Source organism: Myotis daubentonii, chromosome 14, assembly GCF_963259705.1.
Source record: "Myotis daubentonii chromosome 14, mMyoDau2.1, whole genome shotgun sequence".
In the NCBI taxonomy this organism is placed as follows: Eukaryota; Metazoa; Chordata; class Mammalia; order Chiroptera; family Vespertilionidae; genus Myotis; species Myotis daubentonii.
In genome coordinates, this window is record NC_081853.1 from 22,082,797 (window position 1) to 22,108,304 (window position 25,508).

The 25,508-nt window shown below is 47.2% G+C and overlaps 1 protein-coding gene across 1 annotated transcript in view; it reads left to right on the forward strand.

The window, feature by feature from the left end:
• Positions 1-2,585: 2,585 nt before the first annotated feature.
• LMCD1 (LIM and cysteine rich domains 1) overlaps positions 2,586-25,508 on the forward strand; it is a 62,036-nt gene continuing 39,113 nt past the window's right edge. Inside the window, exon 1 of the mRNA XM_059663409.1 lies at positions 2,586-2,877. Coding sequence (XP_059519392.1) covers positions 2,836-2,877 — 42 coding nt within the window. The 5' untranslated portion in view covers positions 2,586-2,835. The remainder of the gene's footprint in view (positions 2,878-25,508) is intronic.

Consider the following 25,508-nt stretch of genomic DNA (forward strand, 5'->3'; position numbering starts at 1 on the left):
TCATTTACCTGGATGTCCCCAGTACCCAGCACAGGGTTTGGCTTAAGGCAGGTGCCCCAAACCGCTGGATGGAGGAATGAAGCTTCTAATGAATGAAGCCTCCAACAAGCCCCAGCATCACAAAGCAACGAACCTTGGGGAAGTCAGATCTCTCTGCTGTTCAGGCCTGGAGCAGAGGTCTCATTTGCTCTCCAAGGGAAGCAAGTGGACCTCAGAGTTGGAGTGAGGCTGAAGTGTACCGGCCACATCGCCTCCGTTTCCCAGAACAGCCCCAAATGACAGTAGTCTGTCCAGGTGTCCACGAAAGCTCTGTCGGTCTCCTGAAACATGTGGCTCCCGGTGTCCGGGTCAGCAGCCTCAGCCGGGAAGAGAGCGAGCTCCAGCCCGCGGCAGGATCACCTGTCAGCCACAACACGGCCTCTTCCAGAAAGGAGAGATTGGGCCACTGCAAGCAGTAGTTCCAGATTCCCACACTCTGTGAAACAGCCACGATAGCCGCTCCCTTCACTGCAACTGGGCCCAAGGGTAAAAATTAGGAGAGGAGGAGGGAGTGTTGTGTTTGGGGCTAACAGTGTTCAAGTTAACAAAATCAGGATGATTCCATGGAACAATGCTTTCTCAAGACTGGCAAGAAGGTGCCTGGGAAGGGAGTGGTTTCTGCCCAGCTTGCCGGGGATAAAGCTTGCCTTTGTTATTCTCCCGGCTGCTGAATTAGAAGGCCTCAGGCATGACAGCTCAGTGCAGCACTATTGTTCCTAGCATTTGCTACTGAAAGGCCTGTTCACGGGAAACCTCTCTCTGGCCAGGCTTCTGTTGGCTGCGGATTATGTGTTTACACACCGGCTTAACATGCAGCCCACCAGAGAAGTTTGGGCAAACCAGACCAGGGGTAGCATTGCACCATCTCTCCCTCGTCCACCTCGCCTGCTCGCTGCTGATGAAAAGCCAGCCTCCAGCCTCCATTCATTCAACACGTGTTTTGAACATCTGTTACCTGCTGTGTTTGGGGCTGTAGCTGGGAAGCAAGCAAGACACACACCAATGACAGCAGAAATCCGAGAAAGAGGAAAAGGCCATTCCGGGCCTTGCAACAAGGGAGTCACCACCAGAAAGCCCTTTCCAGGAACCTGGGGGTCACAATTTGGGATCACTGGTCCCGGTTTGTGATTGCTGGAGATGATGATGTGTTGAGAACCAAAAGGCTTTTAAGAAGGAAAGTACCTCCGATAAGAAGGTCTAGGACAGTGATGGCGAACCTATGACAAGCGTGTCAGAGGTGACACGCAAACTCATTTTTTTTTATTGATTTTTCTTTGTTAAATGGCATTTAAATATATAAAATAAATATCAAAATATAAATCTTTTTATACTATGGTTGCAAATATCAAAAAATTTCTATATGTGACATGGCACCAGAGTTAAGCTAGGGTTTTTCAAAATGCTGACACGCCAAGCTCAAAAGGTTCGCCATCACTGTCCTAGGGTGTGACCTGCAGCTCCCCCTGCACCCCCAAATCAGTCCCACATGATGTGCTTTGAAACAACACCACCCTTCCGCCCCTCCAAGGCCAGGTTTTATTTTAGACCCTTGAGCCTGGTTTCTAGCACGGCCAATGTGGGGTCCAGGATGGAACCCACACAAAGAGCAGTTTTTTTCCCCAGAGTGAGAAGGGGCTTCTGTTTAGTCCTCTGTCCTGGCATTGAAAATGCCTGTGGGAACCCAGGTCCCAGGTCCGTGGAACTGGCTCAGTAGAGGAATGTGGGCTTCGAGGCAGACAGCCGGGCGTGGAGGGAAACCGGGCCAGTGCTGTCCCATAGTTGTTGTTAGATGCTGCAGCACGAATTTCCTGAATTATGGCTTGTAATCCTGTGCTGCTTCTCCCCAGGTGAGTTCCCCCCCCTGGGTCCCCGGTGAAAGCCCTGCTGGAGAGTTCCGCTTCAGACCAGGCACCCTCTGTGATCACGTTTCTTCACCTGTCAAACGGGAGCGATGGTCCTCGTGGTAATGAGGTGACTACAAGGACATGGTAAGCGAACATGCGGGTGGGAGTGAAGACCTACGCCTCGGCATCCATAAAATCAGGACGGTCTTCGCTTCCTCGCGGAAGCAGGAGGCTTCACACCAGAGCAAGTTATGAGAGGCAGGCTCATATTTACAAACATCAAGTTAAAATACGCATCACTCGCTGGTACGCTCACCTCCTCTCCGGGGATTGGAGCATTTGCCCAGGTTGGGGGGAAGGGAGCCGGCCACGGCCATGCCCCTGCAAGCCACCTGCCCTCCCTGGGCTGCACCCCTCCCAGGACCATCAGGCAGGAGAGGCGGGAGGGGAACAGAGCTCAGCATTTATTTTTGGACCCAGCTCACTAAAAATATCTCTGCCTTCCTGTTTGATCACTCTCCCTTTTGACCTGAATGAATCGCGGCCGGCGGCCCGCCCCTCCCTCTGCCCGTTGTCCTTTAAAGGAGAAGGGCGTGGGGACGGGCTCCGGCCGCTGGAGGGAAGGGCGCGAGCGGCCGGGGCAGGCAGGGGCCGCAGCGCTGACATCAGGGCAGCCCCAGCTCAGCTGCAGCCTCCGGCCCAGCCCTGGCCGCCCCGAGGGAGGGGGAGGCTGCGCGCTGGGATTGGCTGGCCCGGTGCGAGCGCCCGCGCGGATTGGCTGGCGAGGTTTTAGAGGGAGTCCCACTCTCCAATTAAAGGGCCCGCCGCGCCCCGCTGCGCGCAGAGCTCCGCCCGGGCCCGCGAACTTGGCCATTCAGCCGGCGCGGTCCCGGCTGAGCGCCCTCGCGCCTCCGCCTGAGAAGCCGGGCGCTGTGTCTCCAGCCCAGAGAGGATGGCGAAGGTGGCCAAGGACCTCAACCCGGGAGTCCAGAAGGTGAGCCGCGACTTGTCTGTACTTACCCAGACATGTTCTTCTCCCCGTTCCCTCTCCCATGCGTTCCGGGAGACTTAGCTAGAAGCAAGAAGGAAAGTCATTAAATTCCAAGACTTCGCAGCAAACAAAATAGTTGGGAAAACTTGTTTAAACTAATAGGCACCCCTTCAGGAATAAAAACAAACAAACAGCAGCAACAAAAAGCCCTGGTGTGAAGCATTTGCAATGAGTCTTAGTTCTTTGGTAATGCTAATTAAAATTTAAACAAGGTGAAAACCTGCTTTTACATGGTCATCCAATGGTGTGTTGCCAGAGGGGGAGCCCTACCTCTCCCTCTCCCTCCCCCCTCTAGTGATGGAAGTGAAGGTAGGAGGGGGGGGAGCGAGGGGGGGGGACTGGCTTGTACTGTTTACTCACAAGGAATTCCCCCTTTCGCTGCCACCCCAGTGCTCTGTGTTTTCCACGCGCGGTTTTTTAGTTGGTGATGTTGGCAGTGGCAGCGGTTCCAGCTCACGGGAACTAATTTCTGTCCCCAAGGTCTGCACGTTTCCCTCTCTCCCTTTCAAGAAGGGCTGGCCAAGAGCCCAGGAGGTCATGGGTGAATCACTGCAGGAGGGGCCTGTAGCTCCAGCACCCACCAGGTCCTTACCTGAATGCAGTCGGGAGAGGGCACAGGCTGGAGGCTCACAGGACAGGAGCTGGAAGGGAGCAGGCCTCCTTGGCCAAGGGAGAAATGGGGCCCAGGGTCAGGCAGAGTTGGCCCCAGCAGGCAGCAGGGAATAAGGAAAGACTTAACATCGAAACCCTGGCCCTGCCTCTTGTTAGCTGCATCGTATGGACAGTCTCTTTTCCGAGCCCCTCTTTCCCTGTTTCCAATGCGAGGATGGTAGCTGTCCCCCCCCCCGCCCCCCCAGCAACAGTAACAGTGATGGTACAGTGTAGGCTAATCTCCTAAAGCTGTCTCTCCCTCCACCACCCCCTTTTTAAAAAGATCCAATCGGCTTTATTGAGGGATTCGTGAACCGGGGCAGAATCCTACGTACTAAATAGAGAGGTGCTCCAAGAAGTTCCACATCGGTTATTTTTAAACTCAGATTTCAGGGGGCTTGGTCTTGCAGGACAAAGTCCTCCTTAGATATCTGCCATTACCTGCGGGGTAGAATGAGAAGAAAAAAAAAGAAATTACGTCAGAATCAAAATAAAAACGCAAGCCCAGCCACTTAGAGGCGCAGCATTCAGGCATCCGATTTATAGCTGTGCCTCTGCAAGGCTGACCTGCACCGACTCCCACACAGAGGCCGGCGGACCCTCTGCACCCAGTCAGCCTTCATCCGGGCCTTTCTCTGGAATGCTCCATGCACCCCTTGCACTTGCCGGACTATTTGCAGAATCAAGCCCTCTCTCCTTCTGTGGAATTCTCGCCACACTTTTGACCCACTTTACAGTTGTGGGTCTGTGAAACCGTTTATTCTTGTATTATTTATTAGTTATTGTTTTATCTTCCATATGAACAACTGTAAACCTACTTTTGCCCCACCCTGCATATACTCTATGATGTGATCGCCGCGGGAAGTCTAGTAGCCATCTGTCACTGGATAAGTTCTTATGATATTCTGGACTACATTCCCCGCCTTGTTTTTCTTCTTCTTTGCATAGGAGAGTGTGATTATCTAGGTTAGAGGTGGGACATGTTCTCCTTGTCCCCTCTGGTGTCAGCTTCCTCGGCCTGCAAAGGGTTTATTTTTCATTTAGATCCAATTACAGGCTTAGAGAAGGAATGTGGTGGGTAGAGATGAAAGGGCAGATAGTCTTTACCTCTTGGGCCTATGACAATCAGTAGGAAGATCGCCACTTTGTAGCTTAACCAATGTCTTCAACTCAAAAAGTCAAGGGGGGCGGGCGGGGCGGGGGAGAGAAGCTCTCCTTGCTGAGCAAATACAGTGTCATATCCACAGCATGCTGAAAAGCTTTCATTGCATATTTACTTTTTAAAACTGCAACAAGTCGGGGGGGGGGGGGTTATAACATTTGGCATAATCACATTTCAAAATGATTTCATAGACACTTAGAGCGTCAAGGGACCTATTTACAAAATGAGAAATGATTTTAAATGGCATATAAGCTGTCTCTACTGCCCTACCCCCCCTTCTCTCCCCACCCCCAGCCAGAAGCTGGAAAGTCATAAAATGGTCTTCAAGAGAGAACATAAAATACATAACAACTGGAGTAGTCTTAGAAGTCCTCTGACCAACCCTAGACAGACCAAGGGACTCACCATGTGTCACAAACAGTTAGTGACAGAGCTTAGAAACAGCTCCCTACCTCCTCTCATCTGCGCCAAGTCCAGTGTTCCCATTGGATGGATGCTCTTGAGGTATTTGTTTTGCTGCTGGGGAAGAGAGGTCTTGTAACACAGAATTCCCTGAGAATGATGAAATAGCCAGCTCTGCTTGGTAACAAAGGGCCTTGAGTAAGCGGCTTGCCATTGAGAGGCAGGGGATGAGAAGTAAGGGCCTTGAGTCACGGCTCACACGCCATTTCTCTTGGTGCAATCAGTCATTGTTGTGGGTTTGTTCTTCTATTGTTTACTAAGTGTATTTAAGAATTTGGGGTACTGGTATTCTTGTAACCAGATCTGGGTTCAAATCCCCGCTCTACCACTTACTGGCTGTGTGCTCTTGGGCAAGCTAATTAGCGTCTGAGTCTGTGCCCTCAGTTGAAAATTGGGAGCCAATAGCAGCATCTACCTCCCAAGGTGACTGTGATTATTAAATGAGATGATGTATATAAAGGGACTTAGTACATGAGCTCTTAAATAGAGTCAGCCATTGTTATTGTCAGTGGCGGTGGTACATCTCCATGGGTGTGTGAATGCTGAAAGGAGTCTTTGGGTAAATGAAGGACAGACTTTTCTTTATAAGTGTCCAGAGCAATGAATTTCCATTCGGCTGAACCAAAGCCCATTGCTCTGCCTCGATGAGCTAGGACAAGACCAATGATCTCATCTGCATTCTAGCCCAAAAGATACATGGAACATGGAACTCTTGTCACCATTTAGATAAGGGCACTGAGGGCCAGAGGGATCGCGCTCCTTATCTGAGGTCACTGAGAACCTGTGCTGAAGCCCATTGGGCTTTGCAAGTATACAGGCCCCTCGGCTGCCAAGGAACTGGCAGGAATTCCAAAGGGACGAGGACAAAGAGACCTAAGAGCAGGCTCACTGTTGACTGAGTGTGTGCCAGTGGACTGGCTCCAAAAGGTTCTGTTTTTCACCCCTCAGCCCAATGTCAGGGGAGCATTCAGCGATGGTTCTTCTGAGCGCATTGCCAGCTGGGCGTCTCCCTCCACCCTGTCCACATCACATCCCTCTTGGCTTTCCTGTCCTTCAGCTTTCTCCCCCCCTCTGTACTCAGCCCTTCCTGCTTTCACCTCCAGTTCCTGCAACGTGCAAAACTGCTGGCACGTCGCCTGGGTGAGCAGATCCAACGTAAACACGGCTCCTCGAGAATTGTCGTTGGCTCCCTCAATCTTAAAAATATAGTAAGCTGTCACTTAAAGACTTTAATAGCCATAGCATTGGAGACATGCCCATAGGTGTATAAGCAACTTGGCCCACAAGAGAGCCTTCGTTGAGAGAGAGAGAGAGAAAGAGAGAGAGAGAGAGAGAGAGAGAGAAGAAAAGAAAAACGAAATAAATTATCTAAGACCTTAAACAATGCCCCAAAACAGATGCTGAAGTCTTTACTTTGTAAATTGTAGATGCTTGTCATATTGTGCAGACGTGTCGTGTCTGAATATGTAGGCTTGGGGGCTAATGATTGGCTTTCACCAATGTATCTGCCACCTGTGGCGAAGGGAGGCAGGGAAAGGCTTAATCACAAAGCATCTCTAGGCTTTCCTCTAAGCATCTCAACTCCAAGGCCTTCTACAAGTAGGACAGTGGAAAGGGGACTTTCTGTTCCCCTCTGAAGGTCAGTTAATCTCTCCACATTAACCGACCAAAGGTGACAAGGGTGAAAAAGAATAGGTTGTATTCAGCAAAGGCTGGGGACCAGGAAGGAGGGACAGGCTCATGTGTCTTTCTTTTTCACCCCTACTCCGCCACTTCCAGTGCGGAAAAGGTCAGGATCAGAGCAGTGGGGAACTAGCTCCCCTGCAAGCCACTAGAGTCAGCCTCAGAAGAGGAATTTGATTTGACTTTAAAAAGGAAATCATTTTTTCTTTCCAAGCCGCTTACTCAAAATAGTGTGTGTAAAATAAAGTGAAAATCTGTCATGTTAAGTACAGGCCTTGGGAGTTCTCATATCTCCAGTGTTCGTCCATCATGGTTTAAATATTTATTATAAGAAAAGTTTTGGGGCAAGGGGTTGAGTCATTATAACAACTGCAGGCATGTATGCACTGGGTGACATTGGACAGGCCACTTTTTCATGAAGTGGCAGAAATTGGATGAGAACCTTCTAGTACGTTGACCTTTCCTGTCTACCAGGCTGTTTCCCAAAAAACAAATCATTATGGAAAAGTGGGCCTAAAACTGTTTCACTGAAAGCAGAACTGTGGAGTAGCCTTTCTGGACACCCAGAAGAAGAGACAGTTGCTTTTTAAGTGCCTTCATCTGGAAATGCCTCCCCCCAGCTTCCCCCCACCTTCCCCCGAGCCCCCGCTTTCACTTGGCTGGCAGCTGCCATGATCTCGCCAGATGCAGGGCCACCAGGCACTTCTACAGGAGCCCCTCAAGTTCATGCCATTTCCTTAACTTCACGTGGAACTTGGGGTGTCCCGAACCCATCTCAGAGCTTCTCATATATCAATGGCACAGATCTACAGAAGCTCAAGAAATGTTTTCTATGAAGCTTTTATAGAAAGAGTTAAACAAGGGGCTGGGGCTCATATATGTCCACGTGAGACTCTTTTGGTGCCTGAAACTTATATTTGGTATCTAAGTCCAGATATCTGATGTGGAAATTCAACTGTTTTCACAAGAACAGAAACAATAATGCAACTGCAAAGCCTTGTAAAACTCCAGATCAACTCTCTGGCTCATTGTCTGCTCTTTCATGTGAGAAGCAAACCCTTTTACATTTGTGGTCTTACTTTCACCATTGATTTGGCTCTTGTCCCTTCAGGACTCCGCGGGAAGACTGATTCGTCTGTTCTCTGTCAGGGCAAACAAGTTTGAGGGAAGGCAAAAGAGAGGAAGGAAAGACATTTCTTAAATGCACACGGGGTGGTTGACATTTCTCACATCTCATTCCATTTAGCCTAAGGGCTGCCATGCGAAACTATCAATGACCTTTTTAAACGTGAGTACATTAAGACTAAGGGTTTAAATCATTTGCCTAAGATCAGAAGATGGCAGGTTAAGAACACAAACCCATTCTTCTCTGGTTCTAAACTTACGCTCTTTCCACTCCAAGAAGAAATGAAAAGGCTTTCATCAGAAGCAGAGGTCTGGTGGAGAGGAACTATGATCATTGCCATGAGCTTCACAGAGATCAAGGCCTTCCTACACAGTGATAGTCTGATTCAGGAACCACCCAGCATTTGCCAAATGTCACTACGCATCTGTACCTCTCTGATATCGCTAGGTCACCACCAGGTGTCTACTACCACCCACACCAAGTCAGAGCCATTTCCCAGGCATAGAGCAAGGGCTTCTAGATTTCTCCTGGTTCCTGGTTTTCTAGAAGCCTTATAGAATTCTCTAGGGAGGAGTTGTAGGCTGGCAGGGAGACAATTTAAGGCATCATATAATGTTACCCTGAAATCACTAAAGAAGCAGTAACTCCTGACAAAAAGAAGAAGAAAAAATAACCTCCCAGAGATCCCAGGCCCAGAGCTTCCAGGAAACTCTAGCCTAGGGATAAGCTTGTGTATCCATGCCTGGTCAGGCTGACTCATGTTCTACCGCTAGCACGTGAATCAGGACCAAGCAAAACATGGTGCAGGCCCCCACCAGGACATGCTTTAAAAGGGAATACGATTGCTGAGGGGGCAGGAACCAAAGGCTCCCTTTGGCAACTCACTCTCGACGGACAAAGCAACACCAGGGTCCGGCCCATGGTTGCTGTTTCGAAGCCACATGATTTCTTTGTGGATTGTTTTCCTTTTCTTCCTCCTGTTTTAAAATACTGGCTTCTTTGTGAAATCAGTCTTTGGAGAACATGCAAATGAATCACTATATAAAAGAGCTGAGCCAAATGTAGCGATCTGCTTGGTCAGTCCCTTAATGTTGGAGATGGGACATGGGGGAGAGAGCTGGTGTAGCCAAAATTTACATGTGACGTGACTGAGAGGTGCATTGACTCACAGCATCTTTGATGAATATGAATAAAGGAGAAAAGGGTATCTTCTATGTTCCTTCGCTTCCATGCTCAGAATACTGTGATTTCAACTTCACATCCTCAGAAGGTCAAGTGAACATTTTGGCTGTGAACTTAGCTTTGGCCACAAGGTTTAGAGGCCATTTAGAGGAGTGGTCAATCACATGACCTTTGCAAGCAAAACATCTAGATGTGATTCATGTTCTGCCATTTGCTAGGTCTGCAACCTTCGCCAGGTCGCTTTTCTTTCTGGACCTCTGGTTCCTCATTGGAGAGAGAAGAGTTAGTAGTAGTTCTACCTTTAAACAATAGTTAATGAGATAAAGCAGGTAAAGTGCCTAGATGCATAGTAAGTGCTCAAAATATATCCCCTCCTGCTGTTGTCGGCATCCCCATCATTAGCACAGTGCAGGAATCCCAGAGGTAGTTGAGTGCTGGAACGTGGAAGAGCAAGTCCAGCTTACCTACGTCACACGTGGCTTCTAAGCTATCAGATTGCAGGACCTTCTCTTTGTAGCTAAACTTAGACCTCGCCATAAATATACTCAGGCCTCATCATATGCAAAACCATGTCAATGACAACCATTTGCCCTGCGGGTCTGCTTGCTACACTTCCAAAAAAGCAGCCGTCCCCGGAGAGGCAACCGGTCATTGGCCTCGGATGTGTGATCTTACCCAGGCACTTCGTACCCTCACCAAGCCTTGGATGTCTTACTTATAAGTCAGGGTAGTAGCCACTCGTTTCTTCATTTAGAAAATATGTTTTCAGTGCTTATTATGTGTCAGGTGCTGTGCTGAGTGCTGAACACAAGACAATGACTGAGAAAGTCTTGTTCTCAGCCATGTGAACTTGAGTCTGATGAAATTCATTTCTCAAAGATGGGAGAAAGGCCAAATCATGCCAATGACCTATGATTCTTTGTCCCTCGACCTCCGCCACCACACACACACACACACACACACACACACACACACACACACACACCTTTTTCTCCTCTTTTGATACCCACCCTCAGATTTCCCAGCACTGCACACATCTGAGCCAAATCCCAACCCTGCTCATCTCAACAGGGTAACAGTGGAATGAGCATGATAATTCTTCTCCCAGTTGCTGCACCTTAAACAGAGCATTGAGTGGAGAGAAGTCTGAGGCAAAGGCGACTGACCACCACTGGCAGCTCTTAGGTACCACTGGTAACCAGTGGCCACTTACGCCTCCTTCCTGACCTGTGGTGGTAGACAAGTTGTCTGTGCTCAGTCTATGTCTTCAGAGGCTCTGTCCTTCGTGGTGTTGATGTCAGGGGCACCAAAGGGCAGGAGCATAGGGAAAAGGCTCTTGGCTGACTAACACCCCATAATAAACCTGCCTTAAGAAGACAGCATCTATTTGGGCTGCATGACTAAGTGGCATTTCCAGGTCTGATGCTGAGGCTGAGCACTGAGGTGACTGGCCTGGTTCATTGGCTGGCTGGAAGGGGTGGAGGGAAAGCGACAGCCCTGCCCTCATCCCAGAGCAGAGCCACCCACCTGCCTGCCACCACCTGTGCTCCCCACCCCAGCCCTGGCCCTGTGGTCTTCAGTGTCCTTGTTAAGATGGTCTGGCCCTAATATGGGGAGGGGTCAGCACTTGGGGCTTCTTATTTTTAGATGAAGTCAGGGAGAGAGATTTTTTTAATCTTTTTAATGGATAGAGGTGACGTTAAAAAAGGGATCTGTGGATAGAATTGAGGGTACCCAGAATGAAAATGCATCTTTACATCCGCAACATGAAACTGAAATTTAGCAGTTTCTTCAATTATGAATGAAGACAAAGCCCTGGCAGACAAAGCCCTGGTGTCTTCTTTTTAAAAAAATAAAATAAAATAAAGCTATTGTACATGACATTTACATTAGAAAAAGATAGCTAGATACAGGCCCTGTGTCCTTGACACCAATGGAAATCTGGTATTTTCATAGCCTATTCCAGCAGTGGGAGATGCCCAAAGGACCACTTCTACTGGTCCCATGCTGAAATAGTAGTAATTACATCAGCTGCAAAATTAACTTAATAAAGGCACAAATGTTACTAACTTTGTTTTTATAAATGTTTGTAATCCTATATATTTTATTATATATGTTTAACACATTGTTCTGGGAAGGAACGCTTTCATGTTAGTCAAAAGAACCCAGCTATATTAAGACCTCCATTGAAATAAAGCTTTACATGCATATATATATATATATATATATATATATATATATATATATACATACACATATACACACACTAGAGGCCCAGTGCACAAAAATTTGTGCACTCGGGGGGGGGGGGAGGTCCCTCAGCCTGGCCTGTGCCCTCTTGCAGTCTGAGACCCCTCGGGGGATGACCACCTGCTGGCTGAGGCCCGCTTCCTGGGGGATCGGGCCTAGGCTGGCAGTCAGACATCCCTCTGGCACCCTGGGAGCCCTCAGGGGATGTCCACTTGCCAGCGGGGAGCAGGCCTAAGCTGCAGTCGGACATCCTTAGCACTGCTGAGGAGGCGGGAGAGGCTCCCACCACCACCGCTGTATTGGCAGCCATCAGCCTGGCTTGTGGCTGAGCAGAGCTCCCCCTGTGGGAGCTCACTGACAACCAGGGGCAGCTCCTGCATTAAGCATCTGCCCCCTGGTGGTCAGTGTGTCATAGTGACCAGTCATTCCCAGTCGTTCTGCTGTTAGGGTCAATTGCATATTACCCTTTTATTATATAGGAGTGCCTGGCCAGCCTTGGTGAGGGGCTGATGGCTGTTTGCAGGCTGGCCACAGCCCCTTCAGGGTGGGGGGGGTCCTGCTGGGGTGCCTGGCCAGTCTGGGTGAGGGGCTGAGGGCCGTTTTCAGGCTGGCTAAGCCCCCCAGTGGGGACCCTCACCCCATGAGGGTTTGGCCAGCCTGGGTGAGGGGCTGATGGCTGTATGCAGGCTGGCCACAACCCCCAGCCACCCAAGCTCCCAGTGGAGGCTGGCTGGAAGCAGGTATCTGGGATTTATTTGTCTTCTATAATTGAAACTTTGTTACCATGAGCAGAGGCCTCAGCCGGCTCAGGGCTGGCGGGAAGCTTGGCTTCCTCCATCACCCAGGCAACCAAGCCTCCTGCTTGCTTCAGCTCCGTGGCTGCCGGCCGCCATCTTGGTTGGGTTAATTTGCATATAGTTGCTCTGATTGGCTGGTGGGCATGGCTTAGGGCATAGCGAAGGTATGGTCAATTAGCATCTTTGTCTTTTATTAGTGTAGATATATATATATATATATATATATATATATACACATACATACATATACATACACATACACACACACACACACACACACACACACACACACAACTATAGGGGATTGAGATCTGAGGTACTTGGCATAGAAAAACTGGGTTTCAATCCAGTTCTGCCACATGTTTCCTATTACCTTGGACAAGTCACATTAGCTCTGAGCCTCAGTTTCTTCATCAATTAAATGGGCCTAAAAGTTTTCCTCACACCAATTATTTATTTAGTTCTGAATACAAAACTTGGCAAATAATGAATGTGTGTAAGTTAAACATGAGTTATCACCCTAGTTGGTTTGGCTCAGTGGCTAGAGCGTCAGCCTGTGGACTGAAAGGTCCCGGATTCGATTCTGGTCAAGGGCTCATGCCTGGGTTGCGGGCTCGATCCCCAGTAGGGGGCATGCAAGAGGCAGCCAGTCAGTGATTCTCATCATTGATGTTTCCATCTTTCTCTCCCTCTCCCTTCCTCCCTGAAATCAATAAAAATGTATTTAAACAATAAATAAATAAACATGAGTTTTCACTATTAAAAGAACTAATGAGTGAAGTGGTAAAGAGAATAAAAACATTGTTTTGATTTATTTTATTTTATTCATTGATTTTAGGAAGAGAGAGAAGGAGGGAGGGAGAAGTGGGAAGAGAGAGAGAGAGAGAGAGAGAGAGAGAGAGAGAGAGACATCAATTTATTGTTCCACTTACTTATGCATTCCTTGCTTGATTCTTGTATCAGCATGTGCCCTGACTGGATATCAAACCTGCAACCTTGGAGTATGGGGGCAACGCCATAACCGAGTGAGCTACCTCGCCAGGGCCAAAACATTATTCTGATGAAACTTATTACCTACCTCTGATTTTGCAAACTTTAAAAATTTACTTTGTGCAAGCACATATGCCATGATTATGTGCCAGGTACTGAGCTGGGAAGTGGAGAAGTAAAAGGAAAGGAATCCCAGGAAAGGAACAGCCAGTTCAGCCATCCAAGATTATACCGGTATCTAAAGGCCTTGATCAGAGATACAAACATGGGCCTCAGAGATCAGAAGAGGAGGTACTCAACTTACCTGGCGCTGTCAGGGAAAGCTTACCCAAAGGCGACATGTGAGCCAAGTGCTGAAAGACAAGGATGGATGAGCTATTAGGATCGGGTCACAGTCCAGTTTTATGCCTTCCAAGTCTGACACCCAATGTTTTCCATCCTATTTAACTTCTAATTTGAGGGATATCATCCATCTTACACTGTGGAGAATGCATTCCCCTGTATCCATCCATGATGCACATCTATGATTTTCCATCTGAGAACTTGCTGTTCTTGCCTCTCGACCAGAACCCTTTGGGGTGGTGGGATGGCAGGGCCTGCCGAGCTGGCCTGCAGGAAACTTCTAAGCCCAGCAGTGGAGTGCCAGCAAGCGCAGCCCCAGCGAGTTTGATTTTTTGCAGGAAGATGTAGATTCATGTTATATCAGAAGATAACTGAGGATAGACGAGAGAGAGAGAGAGAGAGAGAGAGAGAGAGAGAGAGAGAGAGAGAGAGAGAGAGTGTCTACCCTCAGTTATCTTCTGATATAATATGAATATATGGAAAGCAAGGACAAAACACACACACACACACCCCAGTAGGATTCTTCGGTGAACTGAGAGGAAGAAAATCAGCCTTTGAAATAGGGGCACTTGATTGACAAGATCCAGAATCTTGCAGCAAAACCATCCCTTTTGCACTGCTCTGATTTCCCATCGCCGACGGGTCTACAGTGTGGGCCCCTCCTTGTCCTGTTGTGGAGCAGATGATGCATCAAAATGAACAACACGCTGCTTGGATATTAAAATGCCACTGCGGGGATTGTTCTGGATTTTTGTCAGTTGCATATGGTACGTTAAATAGAGAAAAAGAGATCCCGCTAATTAACTAGAAAAGGAAATTATGGGGATCCTCCCTGTGTTTGCAAGGACCTGAAGAAGAGGCAGGTTTTGATGGAAAAGCTGTGTCTCTTCGTGTCTGTCCTAACAGCCAATAGGCCCAAGCAGCCTGCGGGAGAACGTGCTGTAAGAAGATTCATGCTAATTAGAGCATCTACACTTACCCACTTGGCACTTTTCCTGGGACCCAGCCCAGACTGGGGCCCTCACAAGGGAAACAATCATATACCTACTTGAAGAATTCTTATACTGTACTTTTCAGCAATTAGAATTAATTTTCAACAGGGGGAGTGGGCTTTGGAGATTCTTGAGGTCAACTTCCTTGTTTAACAGATAAGGAAACAGATCTGGCAGGCCAGGTCAGAGAGCTTGTCAGTAGAAGAGCAAGGAGTAGAATTTAGGGTGTCAAAGTACTTCAAGTCCAGAAAGACTTAAAAACTCTATTTTGGTCCAAGTACCCCATCTAATACCTTAAACATGAGATGAACTGGGAAGCTAAATGCTGTAAGAATACCACTGGTGAGCACTTATTCCTCCTAAGGCGGTCTGTTTTTTCTTAATCCCCCTAATTATTAGGTAGCTCTTTTTTTATTTGAGCTAAAATATCTCTCTCCCTCTCTCCCTCCCTCCCTCCCTCCCTCCCTCCCTCCCTCCCTCCCTCCCTCCCTCCCTCAGACTTCTCACCCTTAGTTCTCTGTTTCCTTAGTTCAAGCTGCAATGGCCATTTCCTGTTCAGCATCACTTCTGTGCGCCTCCTCCATCTGAGCAGGGTCTTCCCTCTCCTTCCTTCTTTACTCGGTGGGCAAGGCCACTCCCACACCACCAACTATCCTGTTTCTCAGGGGAGTCTTTACAGTGGGAAAATGTGCCAAGACAAGGGAATCGGACATTTTAAAGCACTAAGAGAAGTACTCCAAACCCAAGTCGTAAATACTCATGAAAAATTAGCACTGTTCCACAGGCCTCATTCATAAAAAGGAGGAGAGAGTAATATGAAATCAGAGAAGGCTATGGAGGAAAAGATGAAAAACTTGGTTAATAAAGAAAATATCTTTTAAAAGATTTTTTTAAAATATATTTTCTTGATTTTTTACAGACAGGAAGGGAGAGAGATAGAGAGTTAGAAACATCGATGGGAGAGAAACATCGATCAGCCGCCTCCTGCACATCTCCTACTGGGGATGTGCCCGCAACCCAGGTACATGCCCTTGACCGGAATCGAACCTGGGACCTTTCAGTCCTCAGGCCGACGCTCTATCCACTGAGCCAAACCAGTTTTGGCGAGATTTTTAAATTATTTGCAAAGTTGTCATAACTTATTACTTACTATATGGAATGCTAAAACAGTAAGAGAGCAATCTAAGTTTTATGTCCTTGTGACTTTTCCATCTAAAGGAAACGCTCAGTAAATAAATATGAGCATTTTAATGAGCTGGCCATTAAAATTAACTCTCATTTAAAAATACCTCTAAGAAAGTGAAAGACAATCCACAGAGAGAAAATGTTTACAATGCATATATCTAACAAAGGATTGTATCCAGAATGTGTAAATAACTCCTATAAATCAATAATTTTTAAAAGCCAACCCAATTTTTTAATCCTCACCTGAGGATATGTTTTTTAATTTATTTTTAGGGAGGGGGAGAGAGAGAAAAAGAGAAATATTAATGTGAGAGAGAAATATCGATTGGTTTCCTCCCATACACACCCCAACCAGGGATTGAACGCACAACCTTTTTGGTGTATGGGATGAATGCTCCAACCAACTGAGCCACCTGGCCAGGGCAAGACAATATAATTTTTAAAAAAATAAGGGATGACTTACTGAACAAGTATGTCACAAAGAAAGATGTCTAAATGATTAATAAGTGTAGGAAAAGATACAAAACCTTATTATTCATCAGAGAAATACAAATTAAAAGGACAATAAGATAGCATTATGTACCCAGCTGAATGGTAAAATTAAATAATGACAATAGCAAGTGTTGACAAAGATGTGGAGCAACTGGAACTCATACATTGCCAGGGAGAATGTAAAATGGTACAATCACTTAGGAAAACTGGTAGCTTCCAATAAAGTTAAATGTATACCTACCCTATAATCCAGCAATTTCACTTCTAGGTATATACCCAAGACAAAGGATCGTCACTACTGTCCTCAAAAAAAGCTTGGACAAGAGTATTTGGAGCAGTTTTATTCATAATAGCCAAACAATGGAAATAATTCAAACCTCCATCAATAGAAAAATGAATAAACAAATCCTTTTATATTTATACAACAGAAAACTAATTAGTCATAAAAAAAATATCTAATATTTGCAACAACAAGGGCAATCTTAAATATATTTGATGGAAGTGAATCACAAAAGCCCACCTACTGTGGTCTTCCATTGATGTGATCTCCAAAACCGGGCAAAACCAACCCACAGTGATCGGAGTCAGAAGAGTGGGTGCCTTTGTAAGAGGCTATTATTGACTAGAATGGGGCATGAGGGAACTTTCTGGGGCACAGGACGTGTGCCGTGTGTTCATCCGGACGGTCGCAGAGAATATCCGTGTAATCAAGTGAATACTTGAGATGTGTGAATTTTCACTACCTGTAAATTTTCCTTGAAATACTGTTAGAAAGTAAAAAAGAGCCCTAACCGCTTTGGCTCAGTGGATAGAGCATCGGCCTGCGGACTGAAAGGTCCCAGGTTTGATTCCGGTCAAGGGCATGTACCTTGGTTGTGGGCACATACCCAGTAGGAGGTGTGCAGGAGGCAGCTGATCGATGTTTCTAACTCTCTATCCCGCTCCCTTCCTCTCTGTAAAAAAAATCAATAAAATATATTTTTTTTTAAAAAAAAGAAAGTAAAAAAGTCAATGTTTGATAAATAATTGGGAAGTGTCATGTATCCAAACAGAAGGGTGTGGGGACAAGGAGCTGAGGGCTGGGCTCTTGCTGCAGCCCGTGGAGCAAGCATGTGAATGGACCGCTTTGTCTCGGGGACCTGCTCCTAGGGATTCTTTCCAATGTTTCCATGGACCTTCGTTTGGAACTGAAGTTTCTGTGTGACGGGTCCCTTTTCAGCTTCACCTCTCGCTACAACATTCTGCCTCCCCCACACTGATTGGCCACTCGTTCCCTGACCGTATGCTTTCTGCCTCACATGCATGCAGCCAGGCCTTCTTCTCTATGGGACAAAAACCTCCCCCTTCCCCAGGCCCCTCCTCCATGAAGCTGTCAGTCCTCCGGACTCCCGGTGTGGATTTACTCCCTTACTGAATGGACAGTTTGAATGTCCCTGGAACATGTACACTCAGCCTTGCCTGCTTAACTCCTGTGCCTGAATATCCTGTTCATGCCTAAATTCTCGTTTTAGAAGTCCTTGGCTCCGAGACCATAGCTTATTCTCCTTTGTGTGCCCCCACAAAGCCTGGCATACAGTAAGGGCTCAACAATGGCACTGGATAGACAATGAAATAGAGTGAAGGATACAGGAGAGAGAAGGAAAGGTTTCAAAGGAAGTCAGAGCAACTGGGTTCTCCATCCTGACAGAGGGGAGGGATCCTGCAGGGATGGAAAGGGGGAGAGAGAACATGAGGCCAGAGGATACGAGACAGACGTGGAGTAGAGTGGGTGAGACCACCGGCCACTTCCAGTTGCCCCACACATGGAGCTTAATCTAAAACCTGATTCGTGGACCGAGATCAGGAGAGGGGTGAGGGGAGAGGGAAGGACTTTCCTTGGTGCTGTTGTTTAGGTTTAGGAAGGATCTTGAGATGAAAAGGAAATGAACCTGAGAGGGTTGGGGAAGGCATGATTCCAAACCAGACCCTGAACTTCTAATGTCTGGTTCCAAGTTTATGATCCTCCTTCCAGTTTGTCTACAAAAGGACTGACTTCAGGATGGAGGATGTGAGCCAAGCCTTTGCCGTGTTTCCTTCCTTCAGACAACTCACTTGAACCTTCATCTGAACCCGAGGCCCCCGTTTCTGGCCGGGAGTCTCTTGAGAACAAACGCCAATGGTTTGCCTGGTCTGGGAGGCGGTTGGCTCAGATCTCGAGACAACAGCAGCCCCGTCTCGGGAGAGTTGGCCCTCCTGAGAGGCAGGAGCCAGCGAGGCGACTGGACACTGGCTGACGTTGAGTCCAAACCACTCCTAGCTCAGGCCCATATCTCCTTTAAGTTTCTAGTCCTTGATGAATATTTATACCCAAATAGGGCCAGTGGAAAAGTTCCATCTGGGTGGATTTTAAGAGTTTTGCCTTTGCTCAGCTCTGCTGACCAAACTCAGGAAAGTGGTGGAATCTTTGCCAAGTGCATGCTCTTTGAAGTGTAAGAAATTCTGAGAAGGCGCTGGGTCCATCATATTTCTTCTTATCCTGAAGACTTAGAGTTGGCACTCCCTTTTTTAAAAACGCTTAATATCAACACCTCTGGGCTTTGTAATTTTAGCCAAGCCCTTGACACCGAGCTGACTGCGAATGCTCTTTTGAAACAGTGGGTGACAGCCCATGCTAAGTTGTGCTGGGGCTGAAATTGCTTTCTTAGTTGACATTTTCCCCATGTTTTAAAAATCATAATGGTTCAATTAATCACTTTGCTTCTGCTCTTTACTTTGCTAGTAGAGAAACAGCCCCACATTTTCTCCTTAGTTTTGCTAATTATTCCATACTCGTCAGAACCAAAGCACCAGAAACTTCCACCACGTTCTGCCCTTGATATGAGGGGCAAAAATAGAAGGCTTGCTCTTGCACTAGGCCTAGTAGCTGCACTTATTAAGCATTTAGGCCACATGCAGGCATTGTTCTACATAGTTCTTTTCTAATGTTTCCACCAGCCTCACTTTACAGATGAGTAAACGAAGATTCAGAAATAAGATTTAGGGACTAAGTAAATTGCCATGATGATATAACTAGTGTGATGGATGTGAATAGTAAATGTAGGGAATCCAATCCACATCTGCACACTCTTCCCTCTGTACCTTTCCCATCTGTACCCAGCATGTTCACCCAGCAGGGTTCCAGAAGGATAGGCCGTGAGCATGCTGGTCATACAATGAATTCAGTTGGTACACAGTCATGCATTCACAAATTCAACCCCATGAGCATCTTCCTCCCTCTCCAGTTCCTCCTCCTTCAGATTATGTCAAGGAGACAGCCTCCACTTGGGGCTTAAGTGTCTCTAAGACCTCAGACACTTACCTAATTCCACGTTCAAGTATAAGTCTATGGGGGCAGGGTCCCTGCATGTCTAGTTCATTGCTCTGTCACCAGTGCCTAAAATAATGCCTTGCACATAGTAGGTCCTCAATAAACATCTGTGTGAATAGCTTACTTTATAACACTTTCATTTTTGCCTTTCATCAGTGCTTCTTGGTGCATTGATGGAGAGTGGGCCTCAGGCTCAGAGCGTTTAGAGCGCAACAGTATTAGCGAGAATTTAATAATGCTGTTTCATATTTACTGTATTTTTATGGTTACCTCCCATTTATATACATTTTAGGGATAAAGATTTCAAGAAATAAGTTTTTAAGAAGTGATTTGTTTCAAGAAGAAATATAAGTAAAGATACCACACAGATGGCATATTGGGGACAAAACTAATGAAGGAGGAAGATGAGTCCCTTAAATATCTCATGTCTGGTACTCTCTACTCTCTACAGCACTGTACAGTTTTCAGAGAATCTCATGTACATCATCACAGTTGATTCTCAGAACAACCCCATGAAGCCCATAGGGATTGCGATCCATTTTAAAGATGAGAAAATCGAGTTTCAGATGCAGAAACTGCTCGCCCGGGGCACATAAGCAGTGAAAAAAGTAGCCAGGGCTCAGGTTCAGCTCCTCAGCTCCAAGGCCAACAGTTCTCCCTCACCTCTGCCAGCAAATCATTTGAAGGGCGGGCGTGGATAAAGGGATATTCCAGAGCAATGCGCCAAGACCAGAAATGCCATGGAAAGTCTACAGAACTTAATGACTCTCATGGATGGGCCTGGCTTTCACAATTTCCTGGTGCTTGTATAGATTCTGTTTCATGGAAAGCCTGCGGTTGCCACGTTCTGAGTTTCTCTAAAGAAGTCTGATTTTCTCTAGTGAGGCACCTTCCAGAAAGTTCAGAAACTGGCACTCCCATCGGGGAACATCTACCTTCTGGGGTACCTCATGGAAGGAAGGACACAAACTAGAAATGGGCCCCTCGATGAGAAAAAGCCCGGTTCTGCCCAATCAGAAGAGCTTCCTTTCCAAGTCTACTTGCCTCGAGTAGCTGACTGGCATTCAGACCGCAGGTCCAGTGACTGCACGGGCAGGGATACCGTAAATGTGGGAGAACCAATGGGTTTGAGGGGCAAAGAAGGTGAGTGGGCAGTTCCATTGGTCTATACATGAAGACATTTTAGGAGCTTTAAACACCCCTGGAGATAAAGCTGAGATCTGGAGGGAAGAGTTGAAGCCATCTGAGTAGATTCATACATAAGAGAAGAGCATATTGAGAATGAAGAGAAGACAAGAGCCAGGGCTAGAACCTTGGAAGGGAAAAGGGAGCCATTGAGGGGGAAGGGTTGGCCTATAATCCTAGAATCCAGGGTGGTTCTTTTTCCTTCTAACACCTCCTGCAGGCATCAGCCTCAGATGTGTTAGCTTTTAATGCACCAAGAAGCATTGATGAAAGGCAGAAATGAAAGTGTTATAAAGTAAGCTACTCACACAGATGTTTATTGAGGACCTACTATGTACAAGGCATTATTTTAGGCACTGGTGACAGAGCCATGAACTAGACATACAGGAACCCTGCCCCCATAGACTTACAACCTAGCGGAAAAGAATGACATTAAAGAGTTATATCCACGACGAACTAATTAGAATTGTGATGCGTACAACTAAGAAATACAAGACGCAGGGTTTTCTAAGTCCATATGTTAGGGGTGTCTGAGGGAAGATTAGGAGTTTGTTAGGTGAAGGGAGTGGGAAGTGGTCCAAGCAGAGGGAACTGAATGTGGGCAGGCTCAGAGGTATACAGGAATGTGGCATTATTCCCGGGGCATATGGTTAAATGAATAATTCTAAATTTACTCAAGAGATAATTTTCTGGAAAGAAACTTGGCTTCTGTAGTTCTGATTTTACATTTTAATTGTGTTAAATGAGCTTCAAAGGTGAGATCTTAAAAGTGAATCATTTATAAAGTGAATTACCATGTACTAATGTCTGTTTCATAAAACTGGGCTTAGAGAAACCTGGCCTAAATATTCTCTTAAGGTATTTTCGTTTCTAAGAATCTGTGACTTTCTTTATGTCATATTTTCTTAAACACAGAATTCAACTATAAAAACTTTGTACAACTACTGCATTATATGAGTTAAAACCAAAGAAAGGAGGAAATACTTGAATGTGTATTGAATGTTAGTTTTAAAAACATATAACAGCAAAAAAGAGAGAAGGGGGAAGCCATTTATAAGAAAATACTTGTTTTAAATGAAAAAGTCTTGCTAAACATCATTACACTAAAACATAAGTGTTTTTTTTTAACATCAAGGCACCAATATTGGATGAAAGGGGTGTGTATGAGTGTGTATGTGTGTGTGTGTGAGTGTGTGTGAGTGTGTGTGTGTGGGGGGGGGTGAGTGTGTGTGAGTGTGTATGTATGAGTGACTGTGTGTGTGTGTGTATGTGTGTGTGTGTGTGTGTGTGTGTATGTGAATGCTTCCATTGTATGAGTGAACCTAAGAACTTGGGCCTGAGATTCCCAGCAGGAACCATTTGCATAAGCAAGGCCTGCAGACTTTCTAATAACAGAGCAGTACATGGACACAGCACATTTCCTTTTAAGACATTAAGATTCAAATAGGCAAGATTACAAATTCTCCAACTTGGTTTGCTAAGTCTCTCCCATTTCCAAAATTATTCCAATAAAAGTGTGTTATCATTGGAAGGATCAGAAATGCTGCAAGTTAAGAAATCAGACACCCCCCCCCCCAAATTACATCCTTATAGGAAGGCCTCAGGCCGCTGAAATCAGGAGTCCTGTAAAGGATGGGAGGTACAATGAGGAAGCATTGCTGGCCTCTAGCTTACAGTTTTCTACTTGAGGAGTCAGTCGATTAAGAGCTGAAACCTAACAACCATGAAGCCAATTTGATTTTAACTCCCAAGCACAACCTGAAGATACCAGGCCTGGGACTCCACAGCTTGTTCTCATTTAGGAAATGGGGTGGGGGGGCAGAGAGTCCCTACTCGGACTTTCTTTTCCTCTATCCTGACATCCCCGAGCCCCTTGGTAAATCTCTAGATAAGATTCCCAGAGGATCTGGGTAACTTCTGGCCCCTAGTGAGGCTGGTGGTTTTACTGATCTCTTCCAAAAAGCTGGCAGGGCCTGTCTAAGAAAAGAAGAAAAAAAAGACCATTTCAAGGAAAAAAAAAAAGATTACATTGGAGCCTCTGGAAACACTTAGTTTGGCAAGAAACGCCAGGACAGCTCTTGACCTGTGGGATCCCGTTCAGAGTGGAAGAAAGCAACGCCCCCTGGGAATCCGCGTGTCTGGCGAGGTCCATGGGAAGTCTGAAGTGCAAAGGCTGGGGGACCCTCCTCCCGCCCACTGTTTCCGTGAAGCAGGGAACCCCTCAAATAATGGGCCGACTTTCTAGAAACAGGGAGTTCTCAAAAACAGAGGGGGAAGGCTTTGCCCCTCCGCTGCTCCTGTCAGCCTGCGTGCGTGCACTTCCTGTGCCGTTGGCTGGTCAGAGGCTGCATCTCCTTCAGAGGGAGCTGGTGTCAAAGACCACACTGGTTCAGCCTTAAAACTCCTATCCCTGCCCGAGCCGGTTGGCTCAGTGGATAGAGTGTCGGCCTGCAGACCGAAGCGTCCTGGGTTCGAGTCCTGTCAAGGGCATGTACCTCGGTTATAAGCTCCTCCCTGGCCTGGGCCCTGGTCCTGGTTGGGGCTCGTGCAGGAGGCAACCAGTGGATGTGTTTCTCTCACATCGATGTTTCTCTCTGTCTTTCCCTCTCTCTTCCACTCTCCCTAAAAAAATCAATGGGAAAATATCCTCAGGTGAGGATTTAAAAAAAGTCCTATCCGTTCAGTGTAGCAGGGCCCCTCATACATGGACGCGTGGGCCTGATTTGGATACAACCGCGTGTAAACATCAGCTCTCAGCAAGAAACAAGCGGGGAAGAGGCCTCAACCCTGCCAAAGAGTGTCAGCCGAAAGGGTCAGCGTCCTCGCTTCTCGGTGGCCCTCGCGCAGACCCAGGGACCAGCGCCATCACCTTCGGGATCAAAAGATATTCTGCGAATACCTCGCCGCTGCCCGCTTTCAACTGGGAGTGGGAACCCCGCCTTGCAGACGGCTTCCTACAGTTGCTACAGCTCTTCCATGCAAGCGCCTCTGTGGCAGGCCTTTCCCAGAGCTGCAAACCCTTGAAAAATGTACTGATTCGAGTCTTATCACCTCTTTGCCTATATTTTATGAACGTGCTAAAGACACAAAAAGGTACAGATATCGAAAAGGCAGACTGGAGAAAGGAAAAGGAAGGGGCAGACCATCCCTATCTTGCTGGCGGAGCGTCTGCTGTGTGCTGCCAAGTGATAATGGGGTGGGAGGGAGACATTACTAACCGGCTCCATGGGGCTGGCAGGCCAGGCCGGAGAGAGGAGGGAACTGGGCCTGTAATCATTCATTTTTCGTCGGGAGATTTCCAGGATGCGGTTAAGAATGGGGTCACTGTCGGGGTGGGTGAGGTTTTAGAGGGAGTCACCCCCAGGCAGGCCTGGCCGCTCACTGCAGCCGTGGCCCGGGTCCGGGCATGCCCCCGTGTCTAGAACCAGCTGGGATGGGTGAAGCTTTGTGGCCAGAGCGGGAGGGGAGGCAAAGGCAGGGTCTTAAACAGAGAGACCTTTCATCTTATATTTCCCTCTCTCCACATCTGGACTTGCTTTTCCACTCCGTTTTCAGAGCTAGATTAACCCTTTGTGTCCACACCTTGGGGATCTCTGATCCTTTCCTCCCCTGGAGGGGAAGAAAGACCCAAACAAGTGATTACAACGATAGATGTTCCATAAAGTCTCAGGCCTGGTGGCTAGGAGCTAGCTCATGGGGGAGGGAGAGGTACCGAGCCTGGGAAAACCAAGGACCTCCCTGAGGAAGGGACATGGTTTCCAGAACTTTCCCAGGGGCATGTTCATCGAGGGCCTGGCAGATGATTAGGACCCACCCCTTCCCGAGGGTCTGGGATCCCTCCCCCGCCTCTGCGCCCCCAACCTGGCCCCAGCACAGCAGGCTTCTGTGACTCCCTGCTCCTGCCTCTCCGCCCTGATCTTACCTTAATCTTACCTGTGAAACACAATGTGTATAGTCTGTCCCAAACCCAAATTCTCCTAAAGCTGAGCCTGGGCAAACTATCTTGACAGACAAAACAAGACAAAACGCCATTTCTTATAGAGGGTAGCTGGTACCCTTTTGTTGGGCATTTATACAGAACTTTATTGGGACATCAGACACTGCGAACATCCTGCGCTAAATCCATCAAACCAGCTCTTCCTACCACAGCCGTCCACGCGATAAATTTAACATATACAGATCACCTAATAGGAAAAGAATGGAATCTGTACTGTGAACTACCAACAACCCAGGCACTTGTGCAATCAGAACAGCACCCACTAACCGTTTTCCCTCTTCTGTTGCTTTAAATAGGATCGGTCTTTAAAAACAAAACAGGAAAAAAAAAGATTTCCATCCATAGAAGTCTAAGTACTAGATCACTTGCGTTAATCTCAATTTGTTTAGTCTGTGCATTTCTGTCCTCATTACACAATTCAGGAAACTGTATCTAAATCGAGGAGATTTCTTCACATCTGTGCTTGCCCAGACAGAGTAGTAGAAACGGCCCAGGGCAGCCCCGGGGGAGAAAGGACACAGCCACACGCGGCCCTGCGCACACAGAGGTCACCTCTGATGCAGACGAGGACTTCGCTGCCGGTATCGGAGTAGCCGTGCTTTTAGGAAGCGCTTTATCTGAAGTGGTTTCCCTGGCTGATTTGCACGTCATCCTGGAGCCCACAGGTCCAATGGTCCAGAATGAAAATTCAAACAGGGAGAAAGACCGCCGGCAGCCAGCTCCGCACACTCC